The sequence below is a fragment of the Atheta coriaria genome, unplaced genomic scaffold (genome assembly GCF_025399875.1).
Source record: "Atheta coriaria isolate IRGN ID8LTWV9N9 unplaced genomic scaffold, Caltech_Dcor_3.1 hic_scaffold_9_pilon, whole genome shotgun sequence".
NCBI lineage: Eukaryota > Metazoa > Arthropoda > Insecta > Coleoptera > Staphylinidae > Dalotia > Dalotia coriaria.
This window is the reverse complement of record NW_027045451.1, coordinates 2,159,534-2,177,585: the sequence shown is the minus strand read 5'-3', so window position 1 is coordinate 2,177,585 and position 18,052 is coordinate 2,159,534. Positions and strand designations below refer to the sequence as shown.

The following is an 18,052-nucleotide window of genomic DNA, read 5'->3' as shown; positions in this document are numbered from 1 at the left end:
CCGCCGGCAAAGCGGTTCGCGAAATTGCGCGCCGCCCTTATGAGACTCTCACTTAGGCAGCCCCATCCTTTCCACTTGAGCTTGCAAAGGTAATCAACCCCGCACACAAGTAATTACAATATGCGGCGAACCTTAAAACTGAGATTGATATAAGTGCCTATCTACGACACGTGCGATTCGCAGATTGTAATTCTTTAAAAGCAAGGTCAAAATGGAAGAGCTTTACGGCGAGAAATCGTTGAGAGGGTAATAAATTATTTCTAAGCAGCGAATGGAAGGACATGTTAACCTTTGGGGAGCGGGCGACAGCAGCAGGTGGAAATCTCATATGTTTTCCGTCAAAACTATCTGTCATCCCCACATGGGGACGGAATTCCGGATCTCATATTCTTATTTTTAGAAATTTGAGGTTAGGTTGTTGACCTAACCTCACAATATAAAAATATTATCCTGTATAAGTTTCACATGGACAAACACTTATTGATGGTGGGGTATAGTTACTCTACTACTTATTGGATTTCATCCTTACGTTAAGCCTCCGCCGCCGGATGCGAAAATGTTGAATTTTTGCCCGCGATTTAGCTATTTGTACGCCTCCCTCTTTCCCCGTCCCACAGTCGTGCCGAAAGTTTGGTTAGCACATCAAGATTCTCCGGCACTTCAGTGTTTCTTTACGTGTGCGCTTCACGGATGAACGACGCGGCCTCGGAGGGTAACAAAGCTCCCCGGCCGTGACTGCAACAGGAGAAATACTTTAAAACTTTTGCGCCCAAGTAAAAATCTTGGCAAATGCTGATAGATTTCTTCTTTAACGGAAGAAGTTTACTTTCGCTATTATGCTGGATAAGAGTTGCGGAGCAATATATTACAATATGTCACATTATTATACCCCCTCTTGTCGTTTAGTTTTTAAGTTTCTTTCCTTGTTTTCAAAGTTTTGCGTTTGCGTTGCGGTGTCACTATGTGACAAAAATGATAAAACGAGGGTGCCATCATTTTAGAATGATGAATTATTGTTATTATATTTATCTCTGGACTAGTGCGCAAATAATTTATTATTTAATGTGGGTATTAAATAAGTTTCTAGTTTTTTGATTTTATTTTCTTTTTCCAGCATAATCCACAAATAATGCAGCCGTATGCAGCATGCACATTGCCACGACAGCCGCCGCAATGGCAATACGGACCAGTGTCGCACCTACCCCCGGGCGTATATCCAACGATCCAATACCGCGGTGCGCATCCAGCGCCGCAGGGACGACCGCGGCCGCCGCCGAGGGACGCGCCGATCCCGCTGCAGCCGCTCGGCGGCGGCGACGAGGAGCCGTCGGCCGACACGCCGCTAATGGTCAACAAACGAGAGAGCACAGTCTGACAGGTCACGTCGCTGTAAGGGCAGCCATCTCAGCACGCTGCCATTGCCGCCGCCGCCGACGCCGCAGCAACATCCTTCGCGCCACATACTTTCTATCAGTATTAACTGCCAAAATTTCACGCCCGGATGTTTGCAAGCTCATTACACTTTGCTCAAAACATACAGAGACAAAATGGGTGAGGATACACGGCTAGCAAATGACTTCAAACTTCAAACAAGAGTCTGACTAAGTTTTAAGAGACAATGCGAGGTGCACAACACATCATGGCGAATACGCGGCGTTTAGGCAACACACGAAACAGAGAACATAAACTTAACCAACAATGTGAGCTTTTTCTGCGAAGATATCAAAACCCGGTTTGTGTGTACATAGCTAATCTTTTCATAATCAAAAAATGGCGACGAATAAAAGAAAATCGTGTATATATTAGACAACAAACCAATGAAAATGAAAAGAAATCTCATTCTATTTGAATTTAAAAATAAAAAAATCGTAAAAACTAACAAGTAAGAAAAGAAAAAGAAAACTAAATGTGATAATTTGAATTCTCCCCATGTTGTCCTCTCCTTCGACCACCAACTTTCCCAAACCCTGCCATTTTCACCCTTCACCCACCCCCAAAAACAAAACAAAATTGTAAAAATATTCTCAAAACATTTCCATGTTAATACAATTTACGAAGAAGCGTGTTAATGAATTAATATTAGATTTTTTTAAATGAAATATCGTAAACTAATAAGTTATAAGATTATATAAATATATAAATATATATGAAAGCAACAAGAATTATATCAATTTAATAGGATTAATTTGTATAAAGAAATGTCTCTATTACTTAAGCATTGTGTACATATTGTAAATAATTCTAAGATAATTTTTGCCTTTGTAAATATTATACATACGTATGTTTACATTCCGTACTTAATATTAAATGACTAACATCGAGTGTTCACCTATATGTAACGATAATAATATACATAACATTTTTGTAACTAATCAAACAAACGAAACACAAGAAAGGCGCAACTTGAAAAAACGAATACACACACGCAGTGCGAATGAACTAATTATGCATGGACTATTGACCGTTATCCAATCAAATTCATCTGTGAGTAATAATTTAAATATAAATATATAAATGTAATTCGAACATTTATATTTATTTCTTAGCAGAACACGTTTTATACTTTTCGTTTGTAATCATTATAATATACCGTAACTTATCATCATCGATTTGTTCTTTCTTCAACGTTTTGTCGTCGTTTTTGAGCAGGAAACGCAAAAGATTTGTCTGGTTTCGCCCGGGGTCGAACCGGGGACCTTCTGCGTGTGAAGCAGACGTGATAACCACTACACTACGAAACCCTCATATTCCCTGTCAAATGTTATCAAAGTGTCAATCATATTTGAAGCAATTTTCTAAAAATTTATTATTTTAATTCAAAATGGCGTCCAGATTTTATAGAAAGAAGATTAAAACGTCCTAAATTAAGAATAAATGATCATTCTTAGCATTGTCGGGCTATTTACGTTTATATGCATTCTTTGCTTGATTGTTTTGACAAAAAGATTATATGAAACTCGACCTGGAGGAAGAAATGAGTTTCCGAGGCCTAGAATATTTACATCTGGATTAGAAAGAGGAGTTCGTTTTCGTGTTCGTGACAGTACCATTGATATTCAAGGTGTTACCAGTTAAAACTGAAAAGATTTAAGATTTTTCTTCAATATACTATTGCTTATAGCACACGTTTTATTTTGTATTACTAAAATATGTGAAAATAAGTTTAAATTAAACGAAGATATAGTACTTGTCTATAGGCAACTATGTATACATGTTGCTTTAAATTGAATGTGTTCAAAAGCCATATGGGTTTTTGATATTTGTTCCTAACCTTCAACTCGCAGTAAACCTAATGAATAGGTTGAGAATTGTGCGATTTCATTTGAAAGAAGAAGTTTGAACGGGTAGCACGCGTTGAAGAATATCAGGCATAATATACGTAACTAGTTTATAATTTAGTTAACTTAATTTAACTGATTAGAATGGCGTCGGGCCGTAAATGTAAAAATTGTGGATCTTCAGATATTGAGGTAGATCCAGCGCGAGGTGATGCAGTGTGTACAAATTGCGGTTCTGTATTAGAAGATAACATCATCGTTGCTGAAGTACAATTCGAAGAGAACGCACATGGCAACAGTAGTGCAATAGGACAGTTTGTATCTGCTGACAGCAAAGGTGGTGCAACAAAATTTGGTGCTTGTAAGTTGATTTAAAATTTAATTTAATAAATTATCACAATTATAATTAATATGACTTAAATTTTAGCATTCCATGTGGGTTTTGGTACTGAGTCTAGAGAAGTAACACTAAGAAAAGCCAAAGCAGGAATTACAAATCTTTGCAGTCAGTTAAGATTAAACCAGCATTGCATTGACACAGCATGCAATTTCTTCAAAATGGCTTTATCACAAAATCTCACAAGAGGCAGGAAAAATACACATGTGTTTGCTGCTTGTGTGTATTTAACATGTAGGACAGAGGGAACAGCCCGTATCCTTTTATAAAACTTATCAAATAGTAGATAGTTGTTTAAAAATGATTTTTTTCTTAATGTACAAATAGATATGTTAATTGACATTAGTGATGTGCTACAAATTTGCTGTTATGAGCTGGGAAGGACCTACTTGAAGTTATCACAAGCATTATGCCTCAACATTCCGTCGTTAGGTGAGTTTTTATATATTTTTTTAATCGATTGCGTGGTTTTTACGTTTAAAACTGGAATTTGCACGTTTTTGACCTTGCGCTATAAAACTTATTGAGGTGTATATGAAGTTGCCTATGTGGAATGTCTACAAATGTAATTTTATCTAAACTGTGCCATGCAGGAACAAGAACAAACAAATGTATGTAAATGTTTACATTATTTATTACTAAAGGATGTAATCTTTACTAATACAAGAGATAGATTATAGTAAAAACTTATATCATATGTAAATGTGAGATTTTCAAGGTATAGACAGACTCAGTAAATACATTTGTTAACCAAAATGAGTTACAAATCGCACGATTGGCGTGCGCAAGAATAAAAAAAGTTGCCTTACAGCAAGAACAGTAAACAAATTACTAGATATCACATTAAACAAGTACATAAAAAGTTGGCGAAGCTGCCACCCTATCATTACAATAAAAACAATCGCTGGTTACAATTAAATAACAGTTGCTAGTTGACGCCTAGTTGTGGTCGATTTAAGTTCATGTCGTCACCGTCTAAGAGTAAAACTAATGCCTCTAACGCCTAGTAAACCGTAGCTATCAACTATCGTGCTACATACGTCTCGCTTCGGTAACAGCAGCGGTTGGAAAAATAATTTTGTAATCATTCATATTCATATATGGCGTTAATATTAATATTTAATAGTAATAATAACTTTGTACGTTCTTAACCGACTACGGAGACACATCTATTAAGAAAAATACGTTTTTTTGCTTGCAATTGTTGTTTCTTAGAATATTAGTGTTTGTTTTTAAGTATATTTACAGTATCTTAAAATACTTTCAATGTTCGTCATGATTCGGCCCGTAAAATATAAGCTCGGGGATTTGCCCGCCCTGTACGCCTGTGCCATTTGTGCTCTCGGAAGAACATTGAAATTGAAACGTTACCGTGCCGACTGTGACTTCACTCATGCCTTCCTGCCCAAAATAGCTTAATTCAACACCGTCGAGGATCGCTGACGCTGTGTAGAAAGACTCCGGTTCGATTTGAATCGGGTTATCAAAGTACACGTGAAAAGTGTTGCTTGAACCGTCCGAGAAGAATTTTGTGTTGTTTTCGGCAAGCACACGGCCTAAACGTTTCAATTCGATTTTCACGTTGTAATCAGCTGCGCCATTTGAAGAGCCGTACAGGCCGAAACCGACGACGAAGATGCGGCGATCCACGGAGAATTGTATACTGTCACAGCGGCCTCGGTAACGCCATTGGTTTGATCTATACGCGCAGGATTGGAAACGATGACAAACCTGTTAGAAAAAATATCATTTTAATTTTAAATCACAAAAATTAGTTTTTTGAATATTTTACCTGTGATTTCAAACCAGCGCGCGGTTTTATCGGATACTGTAGACTGGGTTTATTATTCGCCGTGAAGTGGAAGAAGATATCAATGGTTTCTTGTTGTGTTAAAATTCCTAGCTGCGCTGCGCCATTTGCAAATTCTTCGAGAGACATTGTCGGAATGCGTACCAGATATAAAGCATTGCCCAAAACAGCGCGTTTGCTTGTCGGTGTTGGGTCAATCTCGCGGCGCATACATTCAGCACCGGCCCAATTAAGTGCCGCTTCTAGGAGATTCATTTCCTTGCAGTTTAGCGTCTCGCGTGCTAGTACTGATTCCAGCGTCGACATGTCAATGTCCACGAAGCCGTCGGACTTGAGCGCCATTTCCGCCTTGAAATACAACCACGGGATGTAATTGCGGATGTAGAATAAGAAGAAAATAAGTATTAAGAGATGAATATTGTTTTTTAATAATCCATATATTTTCGCTTTCGTTAACAAACTGTACATTATTGTGTGTGGCGCGCAAAAAAATACAATTATTACAGTACTTTGCTTCTAAACATGGATTACAAAAAAACAACGTACATCAACAGATACAGTTAGGATCAATCGCAATAAATACAGTGTTTGAGTATTTGAGCAAGAAGTTATGTAGGGATGTAGGCCAATTCTCTGAGACGCGAATTATAGTTAATATTAAATTAGAAGAGTATTCTTCAATGGCAGTTACATTAGTATACAACATTTAAAGCTGATTACTTCATTGTCCAATTTATACACCACACAGTTTAGTTTAGTTTAATAATCACTTCGCTTATTGTCCTTGCACGTAATCGGAATGTGCGTGTTCAGTTCGAGGGCTGAGATTGATTGTGTGAGACTCACCTGAGCGTCGATCACCTCCCAGCAGCGCTGCATCAGCTCCGGCTCTTCGAAGAGGCGCGACTGGCTGAGCAGGAGGCACGCGTTCTTCGCCGTCAGACTAGTCTCGAGATAGTTTACGCATGCTTTCGCCAAGTGTGGTACGATATACTTCTTCGCCACGTATAGTGTTGCCAGCACCGTGTCGGCTTCCAATTGTATTTCATCACAGTATAAATATCTGTCAATCATAGATAAAAATTACAAAAATTTGAAAACATGAAACGGTTTCAAATGAGCATACTTTAAAAGCGTTAAAAATGCTGACGGTTCCACGTCGGGTACTTCAATCTCCTCTTTGCATTCCGCCAACCCACCATAAAACATTGCATAGAATACAGAACTACCAGTGGCAAGCACATATTTGTGTGCAGGTATGACTTGCGTGCAGCCCATGCTGCCGACGAGGAAGCGCACGTCTGCCATCAGGTCATTGTTGAACATCGCCGCATTGCGTTCGCGAACGGTTGGCTTGCTGGCCTGCCAGTTGGGGTCGAGTGTGCCGGGTGAGCCTAGTGGTGAACAGCATGGACTGCTTGGAGGTGAACCAGGTGCACTGGCTGGTTGCATTACCTGCTGATTCTCGCGTTGGGAAACGACGTGTGTGGGTGATAGGCTGAGTGAGCCATTATTGAGCATCTCCACTGTAATTTCAACAAAAAAATATGTTGAGTATTTCATGATATTCAGTAGTTAGTATAAAGATAAAATAAGTATTGTGTATGTTGTTTGGGGCGTATCGTAACAGAGTTTCTTCGCTCACCGTTCATCCACGCATTGGTCTGCGACACCGACATATCCTGCATTTTTCTGGCTGGTTTTATAGATATTTTCGAATAGAGATTGGACATTGCCATAGCGCTAACGCGATCACCGAGGGTTTTAAAGTCCGATGCAGCCGACGGTCACTGTACGGTAGCCATTTTCTTTGTGTACTGCTAACTTGTATTCGCTCGACTGTTAACTGCTGTTCTTGACGGCTGAACGCGTTTGAGATGTAGGCAACTTTAAGTGCAACGGATCAATGTTTTGAGAAAAATAACGCGCACACGCAGTTTGGAAAAGGGGAAAATTCATCCTTTGCAGTTTCCTTTACAAGAACTCTAGCAATTTGTTGCAAATTATTCTTATCTTTGTATTATTTTAAAGTTAATTGTCAAATAATTTATGCAGCGTTAAGTTTGTATAATTTTTGTTATATAAAAGTAGAAATACGCACATTTTCAACCCCATATTATTTCTTAAGTCAAAAAAACTTACGTTTATTCCATAGATAGTTTAAATTTTGATTACACAACACTTGAGTTTTGCGAGGCTATTTTTTTGTTAACTTATGTTGAAGCCGTTGTAGCTGCTATCCTCGATTTAAAATTATTGTTGCGGTCGTTGCTTGTGTGCTAAGCTAGCTTGCAGGAAATGTTTATTTATGAATTCAGTATCGTCACAAGTTCCTGTCGCACATTGTATTTAAAACGACGTTTACTTGAATCCAACAAAAATACGCTCGTAAAAGTAAAAACTTGCGTCGTCATATGTGCATTAAATTAATGCGAAACTGATGCACATTCGAGACATGCAATATTGAAGCGGAACAAGTTTACGAGTTTAAAACTAGATAAAAATGTTCGCACTTATCTTCTTTCAGACCCGAGAGAATTTGTTTACAATTTTTATTATCTCCCGAGAGAAAACTTTGAGTTATGCACAAAAGATGTCATTGCCAGTTCCGAAAGAATAAAAATATTGTGGTCATCTGAATAATATTGTCTTAAAATTATTACGCATTGTCAGACGATAATAAAACCCATCGTAAAATAAATGGCAAACAATCGAGCGGTGTCGATTGTTTATTTTGAATTAATTATACCCGAGACATTACCGAATTGGAATTGAAAATGTGATAAAACTTTTACTTTTACAACATTACGGCCGACCGTAATTAAAACGCAACAGCAATTAGCAAATCGCCTCTAATCGAAATAAATTAGAAAGTTGATAAGCGCGACTCGCACGCATGCTTACCATACTCTCTCACACAAAAGTAAACCGTGTCTGTGTCTGTCTTTATACGGAATGTGCACTTTAAAACAATTCATTGTCATGTTTTTTAATCTTACGTTCGAATCGATTCCATTGCTGTTGATTATCATGAATGGGTCCATGGTATTCATCGATATCCTCCTCCAGCGTGAACAGGTTCTCCAGAATGGATACGCCGCTATTGTTTTCCGGCGCGTATCCGCCGCCTCCGTGCGCCGCAGATTGAGATTTACTCACGTAGTGCGCGCACCGATACAGAAGATACCAGACGTCCGTTTGGCCCAGCACCCAAGCCAACGCGTGTCGCCCGGCACTCAACTCGGCGCCGAGCATGCTCTCCGATTCATTTACACCGTGTGTGCGCTCGCACGGCTTTCGTTTTGTACTTTTCGCGGCAGGAAGAGTCGTGTGAGAGCTTGTCCTTGTCCTTGACGACGGGTGCACCTGGAAATTAGTTATACAACCGCTGTTAATTCCATATCCAAACGAAAATATTCATAAAACATTAATTTATAGTCATATGATGACAGCAGGTACATAAGCGAGTGCAATATCTTGACGTTGCGTTGCGGTAAAACTACTTAAAACTTGCACAATTTATATTCTTTAGGGAAAAGGTGTCAATTGACAACTAAACGAAACATTACGCGCATGTAAGTGTATTGCCAATAGCGCAAAACCAAAAAAATACCAATACTAATACCAGACTCAGCAGACATGGGACGTATTCGTCGATCTAATGCCGGTATTATTATTCAAGTTAAACAACAACGTGTAATTACTGCTAATACAGCAATACACGCGCTCGTATGGCGGCCCGGTTGAAATTAAACAATCGCATGAATGATTTCTAATCAGCTTCATTGAGGCTAAAGAACTGGGAGAGTATAAAACTTATGAAATGGGTTTTTATGCAATGTCTAAGTCAAATTAGTCTTGTTTGTGTTTCATGTCTGTGTGATTACCGTTTTTTTTTTTATTTGTACGGCAATAGTATAAACATCGCATGCGTTGCTCAATTTTAAACTTCCACGTGTTGTGTTATGCATATTTTGTTTTATTCTTGTCAGTTTTTAATTATTGCTCACACACCGTGAGCAGTAATTTCTTAGTCTAACTTTTAGATTCCATAGAACGCTTTGATTGTTTATTCTGATAGATGATTATTATTCAAGGTTACGCCGTGTCGAATTTTGTTTGAATTTTGTCTTCAAAATATCTCTCCGAAGTGTGATTTTATACACTGACGAAATGCATTCCTAAAATGATTTTGTATTCTATTAGGTCACTACCAATATTAATTATTTATTCAACTGGAGCATGTCCTTGAATATTGAATAATATTTTATGCGCTTTGATTTTATAACGTGTGTGTGTGTGGTGCAATGTTTTCATTTTGATTTGATTGTTTTATAAATATTGTAATAAAACAGCGGAGCTTTTAATATTTGGCAAGAATCGTCGAATGGCGAAATATGAAATGCAGAACCGCGTTCGGTTTGTAGTTCTAGTGATCGTTTGATGCTTTTACGGCGGATTGCATTTCATAGAAGAGATAAATTGTTTAGGAGTGCAACTTTTTGAAACGCAACACTGCATTTTACACAAATTGAATGCTTTTTCTCGATTACAATAAAAATTGAGTATTTTTGTAAGTTTTAAAATGCTTTGCGTGAACAAAAATTAATTAAAAGAATGGTAATTTTAATTAAATTTATTACTTGATTAAATATTTTATATTCACATAATGTGAGGACAATGACTTGATTCTTTTTTCGTCGGCTGTTATCATTCGATGTTTAATTTAAGTTGAAGTTGACATGTTTTGTTATGCAAATGTAAATGTTAGTATTCATACTTGCACTTTTCATTTTCCACGCAGAATAACTGCCGGCTAGACCACATGGAGATTGTCATCGTGTGTTTATACTTATTAATATATTTTATATTCAATGCGTCAACAAGGTTATACACGCCGGCGGATATATGAAAAAAAAAGGCAGAATATTATATGCGATTCGCTACTTGTGCGGTTTTGCATAAACTTGAAATTTATACATTTCATGTAAATAAGGATGTTTCGATTCATGACCGTATTGTACCTCATCGGAATTTATGGAAAATTTGCGATGTTTAAATTGCCTAATAACATTTTTAATATTTGTTTTCGTATTACATTCGACGGTTTGCGCATATTTGCACTGTGAAACTAAATAAATGCCATCACATTAATTTTGTTGACGTGATGAGTGAGCAATTGAAATTAAATTAATATCAACGTGAAATATACTCGCTATGGATTTGGCCGATGAGTGCATTACACCGACAGGTGCATGCAAATGGGCGCAATATTTTATCGCATGTCTGCTAACGCATCATAAATTAATAAAAATTAACTTCTATTTAATTTAATAATTGTTTAATATTATATAATTTAATTATTCATTAAATTTATACGGTTTTGTTGAATTTGAGCGCAAACACTGTTAATATTGTGGAAAAAATCGAAAGTAACTTTCTTCTCTCGATAAATTGTATCACGTTGTGTTTTTTTACCTGTTTGAAACACTTTGTCCGGGATTGTTTTATGGGTACTCCAGAGTATTGAAACTTTTTTTATTAATATTAATTCCGAACACTTAGTTTGTTGCTTTCAAAGTCGCGTCCTTTAAAAAAAACTTAAGTTTATTTTTGAGTGAGTCTTGAGGCTATCGATGGTCTTGGGCGGCCAGACAAGCACGAAATGAAAACGTTTCTTTCTCTTTTGCCACACGACTTGTTTCTGCGCTCGTTCGCGATCAACTACTACTTATCCGTGTTCCGAGTTAAGCGACTTAAGCTCGCGCCGGCACCACTATCCGACTTCTGGCGGAGACGTCGAGGTCGCGGCTGGTTTCGGCTGTGCTTCTTACTGAATTTTGTTTTGAGCATTTTTGCCACCACCAGAGTCACCACGCCGATGTTTGTTTGGTTCATTTGTCGCCTGTGGTGGAATGCGCATCATTTGTTACATCGTAAAATATTTACAAAAGTGAAATCACAAATCGTTGAATGGCTAAATAGTTGTTACGCTGTGTGTGGTTGATGGGTATGTCAGGTTTTTCAAAGTAATTTGTAGTCGTTAATTTGAAAATCCAAGACGATACGTTATCCATTGTCTGATATTGAATTACTTCGAGGAAATTACGTTAAATTGTAAATTAATTTCGTGCAAGCTTAATAAAAGTTTTATTAACTTTTTTATATTGGCAGACAGTTTATTTTTAGACACAGAAAAAAACTTTAATTGTTGAATTTAATAAATGTGGCGTTTTCTTTGTTTTGACGATAAACTACTCGAGTTTTTTTTCTATAAACTTTGGTTGATTGTACTTTCAACCTTCATCAATTCTGTTGACAAACGTTTAATAACGTAATAATTTTCATTTGCGTTTCGCTAATCTCTTGCGTGTGTTTCCAGACACTTGAAAGAAATGGCGTATGCGTGCGCATGATGACATATCGGCATAAAATTAAAATTAAACACAACTTATTTTCCCAAACCGAAAACGCGCCTATCATTATTATTATAAAAGTTGCACAATGTCAAAACGCACGAATGTGACTAGCACTCACAGCCACACACACATACTGGCGTTTCAAGTTGGGCGCCTGCGATTTCATTGATGTCTAAACACAGGCTGCAAACACATTTAGCAAAAGTTCACTACGCGAACCTTACAATCGTGAAAATATCGGTGCCACATAGCTGTACGCGTTCGTAATGCAATCCTATTGCCGTTCGCCGCAGCTGGGGCTAGGTGAATGTGAAACATGTACGTTTTCATGCAAATGCAGCTAACATTTTAATGCACGAAGCAGCTCAAGAACGCACTAATAGCACGAGCGTTCTCTGAAGACGATGGAACGACACATGCTCTACGAGATGCTGCATACTGCTAGAAGTACCGTTTGCAAATCCGTTGCACGCGATTTTATGATTGCAATTCGAATTGCTTCTTTAGCGTGTATAATAGAGGCGTGTTTATGCGACGATTCGAATTTGTATCGTCGGTAGACATGAACTATAACTGCATTTGCACTTGCCACAAATACTTCAGTCACGTGTTACGCAAGTATGCATTTTTTTAGACTTTAAGGATGAATAATGTGTTTCTCTGTTGACGAAAATTAATCTACGTATTATTAAATAATTTTGATAATGACGGCGACAAAAACACGTCTGTGACTCTATGTCTATGTCTGGATGTGTGGATTTTGTGAGAGACTCGCTATGAGGTGTAGTTTATACGTCCACTTTCTTTTTTAACGCTTCAAGATACTGCTTAATACTCGTGTAACTGCATAACGCCACATAACGAGTTATATATACGCACATGGCTGGATGGCAAGTTCAGTGAAACAGTGAAAGTTTTTTTCTTTTATATAATCTGCCGACAAAACATTTCAATGTTTAATTACTCGTGTTCTAAGGTCGCAATATGAAATGTGTTAGAGTGAGTCTTTGTGAAAGGAGTTATATATCGGCATCGTGTTCGTGTGATAACACGCACTGGATGCACCTTATCTAAATATAACTCTCTGATTTGACAATAGATGCCGCAACAATGCACTATTTACAATAAATTTGCATCGCAATTCTCACTACAAGTTTTGTGTGCTTATCAAAGAATTGTTTGTTTGGTTTGTGTTTGTAGTAGTGCAGGTAGAATGAAATAAAAGGAGACAGTGGTGTACATGTAAGATCACGCGATTTTACGTAGCGGATGGTTCTTATCGACATGTTTTTTGTAGGCATCGGTGAATCTGCGTTCTATGTAAACACACAAGTTACCATGAAATAAAAATACGTTGTATTCTTGAATATTCCTTATTAAAATTCAGCTCTACAATGAACACAGATGGCACTGAAATGCACTTATTTGCATTAAAATCTGATCTAGTTGTTATATATATAGTACTGAGTTTACATTGATTTAAATGCCGCAAATTTCGTGTTGCGTGAGGTCAACCGTCTATTATTAAACATTTTCACTCATAATACTATTTTTGTTTCATTCTCTAGCACTGCATACATAATTTTTTTTACAATATCTCGAATATCTCGTAAACTAAAAGAGATATTTAAGATCTGATTGCAGCGTCTTAATCTACGGACTATTCTCTATCAGATAGGATAGTTAAAACCGAAATCTGAGAGGTGAAATTTTAAATCCTAAGAAAAAAATGCCAAGGGGGGGTACTTGATACTTTTTTCGATGATTTTCATAAATTAATATCTCTTAAACTAAAGGCGATAGCTACCAACGAATTAATGATTATGAAAGATTGGAAAATTCTTTATCAGATAAAAATATAAAATAATTATATTGCCTACAGTAAAAGTTCGAAAAACGCGACTAAAAGTGCCAAAAGTGACATTTTTCAATTTTTGACCATTTTTTTCAATCGCGAATATCTCGTAAACTAAAAGAGATATTTAAGATCTGATCGCAGCGTCTTAATCTACGGACCAATCTCTATCAGATAGGATAGTTAAAAGGGAAATCTGAGAGCAGAAATTTTAAGTCTTAAGAAAAAATTGCCAAGGGGTGCTTGATACTTTTTCGATGATTTTCAAAAATTCATATCACTTAACCTAAAAGAGATAGCTGCCAACGAATTATTGATTATGAAAGATTGGAAAATTCTCTATCAGATAAAAATATAAAATAATTATATTTCCTACAGTAAAAGGTCGAAAAACGCGACTAAAAGTGCTAAAAAGTGACATTTTGCAATTTTTGCCCATTTTATTCAATCGCGAATATCTCGTAAACTAAAAGAGATAAATAAGATCTGATCGCAGCGTCTTAATCTACGGACCAATCTCTATCAGATAGGATAGTTAAAAGGGAAATCTGAGAGAAGAAATTTTAAGTCTTAAGAAAAAATTGCCAAGGGGTGCTTGATACTTTTTTCGATGATTTTCAAAAATTCATATCACTTAACCTAAAAGAGATAGCTTCCAACGAATTATTGATTATGAAAGATTGGAAAATTCTTTATCAGTTAAAATATAAAATAATTATATTTCGTACAGTAAAGGTCGAAAAACGCGACTAAAAATACTAAAAAGTGACATTTCCCAATTTTTGACCATTTTTTTCAATCGCGAATATCTCGTAAACTAAAAGAGATATTTAAGATCTGATCGCAGCGTCTTAATCTACGGACTATTCTCTATCAGATAGGATAGTTAAAACCGAAATCTGAGAGGTGAAATTTTAAATCTTAAGAAAAAAATGCCAAGGGGGGGTGCTTGATACTTTTTTTCGACGATTTTTGATAATTAATATCTCTTAAACGAAAAGCGATAGGAACCAACGAATTGCTGATTATGAAAGAATGGAAAATTCTCTATCAGATGAAAATATAAAATAACTATATTTATAAGAGTAAAAGTTCAAAAAACGCGACTAAAAGTACTAAATAGTGACATTTCCCAATTTTTGACCATTTTTTTCAATCGCGAATATCTCGTAAACTAAAAGAGATATTTAAGATCTGATCGCAGCGTCTTAATCTACGGACTATTCTCGATAATATAGGATAATATAGTTAAACTGCACACATGATTTTTTGTTTCTTAATTATAATTTCCCTTGCAGATCCTTGTCTGTACATTCTGCGCTTCGCCGCCAAATTAGAATTCGGCACTAAAACCCAAGAAGTAGCCAACACGGCGCTGCGACTCGTCCAGCGAATGAAACGCGATTCGCTGCACTCAGGACGACGGCCATCGGGTCTCTGCGGTGCAGGTACGTTCACGTCCACTGACATTCTCCCCCTTTTGTTTGATCCCCCTCGGCAGCGGCAGCGCACGACCGTGGATTAATTTCGCTCCTCGTCGGCGTCGTCCTTGGATATCCACCTGTAGGGTACTTAGCTAATCTCAAGATTGCGGATAATAAATTAATTAACTCCCTCGACCGCCTCGGCGCGCTCGTCAAACGCATTTTGATTAATTATTCACGATGTTCCTTTTAGCGCTGCTGATGGCATCCCGACTGCACGAGTTTAGCCGCTCGAGCAGCGACATTGTCAAAATTGTTAAAGTGCACGAATCTACGCTGAGGAAAAGGTAATTAACATTTACTATATTAAGTGCTTATTATTATTAATGTGACCATCGTAACAGGAGTGATTTTTTTCGATAATTTAATTATATTGTGCGCGGAGTGTTTGCGTAACCCTGGAGCCTGGTCATTTATTTACTTAATCGTTGTTAAGTGGTGGCATTAAGCGGCGACGGCTGTTTGCTGGTGATTAAGCGTTTTTCGATTGTTTGTTGCGCCATCCACTCGATAATATCGGTATTCTTTCTTTCATGTTCAGGCTCATCGAGTTTGGCGACACGCCGAGCAGCGCGCTGACACTTGAGGAATTCATGACTGTTGATTTGGAGGAGGAGCAGGATCCGCCGTCGTTCAAGGCGGCGCGGAAGAAGGATAAGGAGAGATTACAAAGAGTAAGCGCACATGAATTTCTAATCTAACGCACTCTCTACATGTACACATTAAAAATTAACAGTGTAAAGTGTATGGAATACCTTAATACTATTTTACGTGCGTTATTTTTCCATCATCTGCTCAAAGATATCAAATTTTCCCTCTGTAGACGCTGTAGATGGCCAATTATTTTATGTTAATGAATAACGTGTCATGTCATAGCTTATGGAAGAGGAAGCCGACAGCATAACTGAGCTGCAGAAAGACATTGAAAAGCAACTGGAGAAGGACGGCAAGATTAAGGGTAGATCACGCAAAAAATGCAAAGGTAATAGTTTAAGCTTTAGATTAGTTTGAATAAACATGGATTTGCGTTTGAATGTGCGCAGATGATAGTGAACGCGACAAGGAGGCAGAGGACACGGACCATTTTATAAACGACGCTACTATCGGTGCCATCCAAGAATGTATCCATAATGAGGGTGCGACCGGCGTCGAGGACAAACCTGCCGGCAATCGAGAGCTAGGTAAATTTGCGAGCGTCTTTTTATCGCGTGTGCGATCCTTTCTCCGCTCGCGCGTGGGTGGGGTCCAGTGTAATTTGTTATATTGTCGCATAGGGCCGGACGTCGCCAGCATGGGGCTAGTTAATTCGCTCGAGGACGTCGTCAACACGGCGAACGCGCTGCCCGAAGAGGTGGACCTGTCGTTCGATGACATTGACGACGCAGAATTGGATTCGTACATTATGAATGAGGACGAAATCAAATACAAGGATGGGCTATGGCATAAAGTCAACGCCGCTTATTTGGCGGAGATGAAAAGTAAGTGCGAGTTATTTTTCACACGTCGGCGTCCCGGCGTTTATGGAAGCCGGTAAAACCTGACGAAGCCCGGTGAAGTCGACGCGAATTGACAGCATTTATTTTTGCGGGCGATAAAAAAGAGACACGGCCACAGAACAAAAAATATCGCTTGTTGTTATGTCGGGTTTAGTTGGTTTCGTTTGCGTTATTTTTTTGTGAGGATGTGTTTATTTACGTGCGCGGATGGGTTTATTAGCTTTTACTTTGCTTCTGTTTAGTCAAACAAGAACGATTGGCGAAGGAGAAGGAGGAGGGTAAGCCGGAGAAAAAGAAACGGCGGGTCACAAGAAAGAAGCAAATAAACGCGACGTCCTCGTCGGCGGGTGAAGCCATCGAGAAAATGCTGCAAGAAAAGAAGATTTCAACAAAAATCAACTACGACGTTTTGAAAACCCTGAAAGTTAATCAATCTGCAAGTGATAACATCAGCGAACCGCCCTCACCTGTTGGCAGTTATTCGCTAAAAAGGTTTACATCAAAAACTTTAATTGAATTTGGTGTTTTACTGTTTTATCTTATAATTTAGACGACGGAGTTCCTCCGTTTCGAGTCAGCCAGATATGTCACTCTTGCCTCCATCCTCGCCATCGAAGCGCACCGCTAAAGTTAACGTTACGCCGAAAATTAAACGTAGTACTAAAACGGTTGGTATGCCTCTCGCCGAGCCAGATGAGCCAGCGCCCAGGGAGGAGGAAACTCCAGCGAAAAAGGACGAATCGATGGGTATGCAAATATTATCTGTTTTGTATTTATGGTTGCGTGTCGCGTATTCTTTATGAGTTTTTTTTTCGTTTACGGTCATAAATATCCTTCTAGTGTCAGAAGACGATTACGACTACGATGAGGATGCCGAGGAGCCCGCGGCGGAAGAACTCGGCGTGATGCAACTACTACAACAGCATCGTGAAGACGAGGACGAGGACTATTACGGCGGGGGCGGGGGGTACGACGAGGATGAATATTAAATATTCTTCATGGTCAATATTTATTACTGCGACATATTTTTTTTGTACACCTCTGGTTATAATTAAGTATTTATTTATATATTATGCATGAATAATTGAACGAATCGTTGGTTATTGTTTGTGCGAAGGATAAGTGGATCATCACCGCCGGAGTAATTCCCAGATGGGAACAATGTGCATGTTTATCATGCAATGGATTTACATTTGTGAAATGTTATACAGGAGGTGTTGGAGGCGAATCAATAATGCCGATGCGAGTGCATGGTTGTAATGTTGCGTATGCATTGTATAATTGGTTGGAACGAAAACAGTTGCGTTTTATTC

The 18,052-nt window shown here is 38.0% G+C and overlaps 3 protein-coding genes and 1 non-coding gene across 9 annotated transcripts in view; 2 read left to right on the top strand and 2 right to left on the bottom strand.

Annotated features, from left to right (window-relative positions):
* The window catches only part of side-VII (sidestep VII), a 111,979-nt gene extending 109,399 nt beyond the window's left edge, over positions 1 to 2,580 (top strand). For all 4 annotated transcript variants that reach the window (XM_065311957.1, XM_065311955.1, XM_065311956.1 and 1 more), the window contains exon 15: positions 1,115 to 2,580. In XM_065311957.1, coding sequence (XP_065168029.1) covers positions 1,115 to 1,375 — 261 coding nt within the window. In that variant the 3' untranslated portion in view covers positions 1,376 to 2,580. The remainder of the gene's footprint in view (positions 1 to 1,114) is intronic.
* An 88-nt stretch (positions 2,581 to 2,668) lies between these two features.
* Positions 2,669 to 2,741, bottom strand: TRNAV-CAC (transfer RNA valine (anticodon CAC)). The gene has a single exon. It is a non-coding gene; the product is annotated as a tRNA-Val (tRNA).
* Positions 2,742 to 3,264: 523 nt separating this feature from the next.
* Positions 3,265 to 18,036, top strand: Brf (Brf RNA polymerase III subunit). The gene is made up of 12 exons (XM_065313124.1): positions 3,265 to 3,639; positions 3,706 to 3,930; positions 4,003 to 4,107; positions 15,058 to 15,207; positions 15,437 to 15,530; positions 15,785 to 15,917; positions 16,120 to 16,225; positions 16,287 to 16,424; positions 16,518 to 16,721; positions 16,982 to 17,231; positions 17,290 to 17,486; positions 17,580 to 18,036. The coding sequence occupies exons 1-12, from the start codon at positions 3,423 to 3,425 to the stop codon at positions 17,726 to 17,728; spliced, it is 1,968 nt and encodes a 655-aa protein (XP_065169196.1). The 5' UTR covers positions 3,265 to 3,422; the 3' UTR covers positions 17,729 to 18,036.
* Positions 4,292 to 11,298, bottom strand: lute (BTB/POZ domain containing protein 3 lute). 3 transcript variants are annotated; one of them, XM_065313125.1, is made up of 6 exons: positions 10,964 to 11,298; positions 8,485 to 8,851; positions 6,612 to 7,011; positions 6,332 to 6,548; positions 5,468 to 5,833; positions 4,292 to 5,406 (listed from the first exon to the last, which is right to left on the bottom strand). In XM_065313125.1, exons 2-6 carry the CDS (start codon positions 8,738 to 8,740, stop codon positions 4,939 to 4,941), a joined length of 1,707 nt encoding a protein of 568 aa, XP_065169197.1. In that variant the 5' UTR covers positions 8,741 to 8,851; positions 10,964 to 11,298; the 3' UTR covers positions 4,292 to 4,938. The 3 variants fall into 3 exon arrangements, with proteins under 3 accessions (XP_065169197.1, XP_065169199.1, XP_065169198.1); XM_065313127.1 differs by lacking the exons at positions 8,485 to 8,851; positions 10,964 to 11,298 and adding an exon at positions 7,628 to 7,789; XM_065313126.1 differs by lacking the exons at positions 8,485 to 8,851; positions 10,964 to 11,298 and adding an exon at positions 7,131 to 7,491.
* Positions 18,037 to 18,052: the final 16 nt, after the last annotated feature.

What these genes read in the sequence shown, in the direction of transcription:
- Brf (XM_065313124.1), top strand. Translation starts at nt 3,423, where the DNA reads ATGGCGTCGGGCCGTAAATGTAAAAATTGTGGATCTTCAGATATTGAG. An exon ending in TAGGACAGAGGGAACAGCCC is followed by an intron (nt 3,931 to 4,002) that starts GTATCCTTTTAT and finishes ATGTACAAATAG; the next exon opens with ATATGTTAATTGACATTAGT. An exon ending in TTATTTGGCGGAGATGAAAA is followed by an intron (nt 16,722 to 16,981) that starts GTAAGTGCGAGT and finishes GCTTCTGTTTAG; the next exon opens with TCAAACAAGAACGATTGGCG.
- lute (XM_065313125.1), bottom strand. Translation starts at nt 8,740, where the DNA reads ATGCTCGGCGCCGAGTTGAGTGCCGGGCGACACGCGTTGGCTTGGGTG. An exon ending in GCATTTTTAACGCTTTTAAA is followed by an intron (nt 6,549 to 6,611) that starts GTATGCTCATTT and finishes TATGATTGACAG; the next exon opens with ATATTTATACTGTGATGAAA. An exon ending in GCGCTGGTTTGAAATCACAG is followed by an intron (nt 5,407 to 5,467) that starts GTAAAATATTCA and finishes TTTTTCTAACAG; the next exon opens with GTTTGTCATCGTTTCCAATC.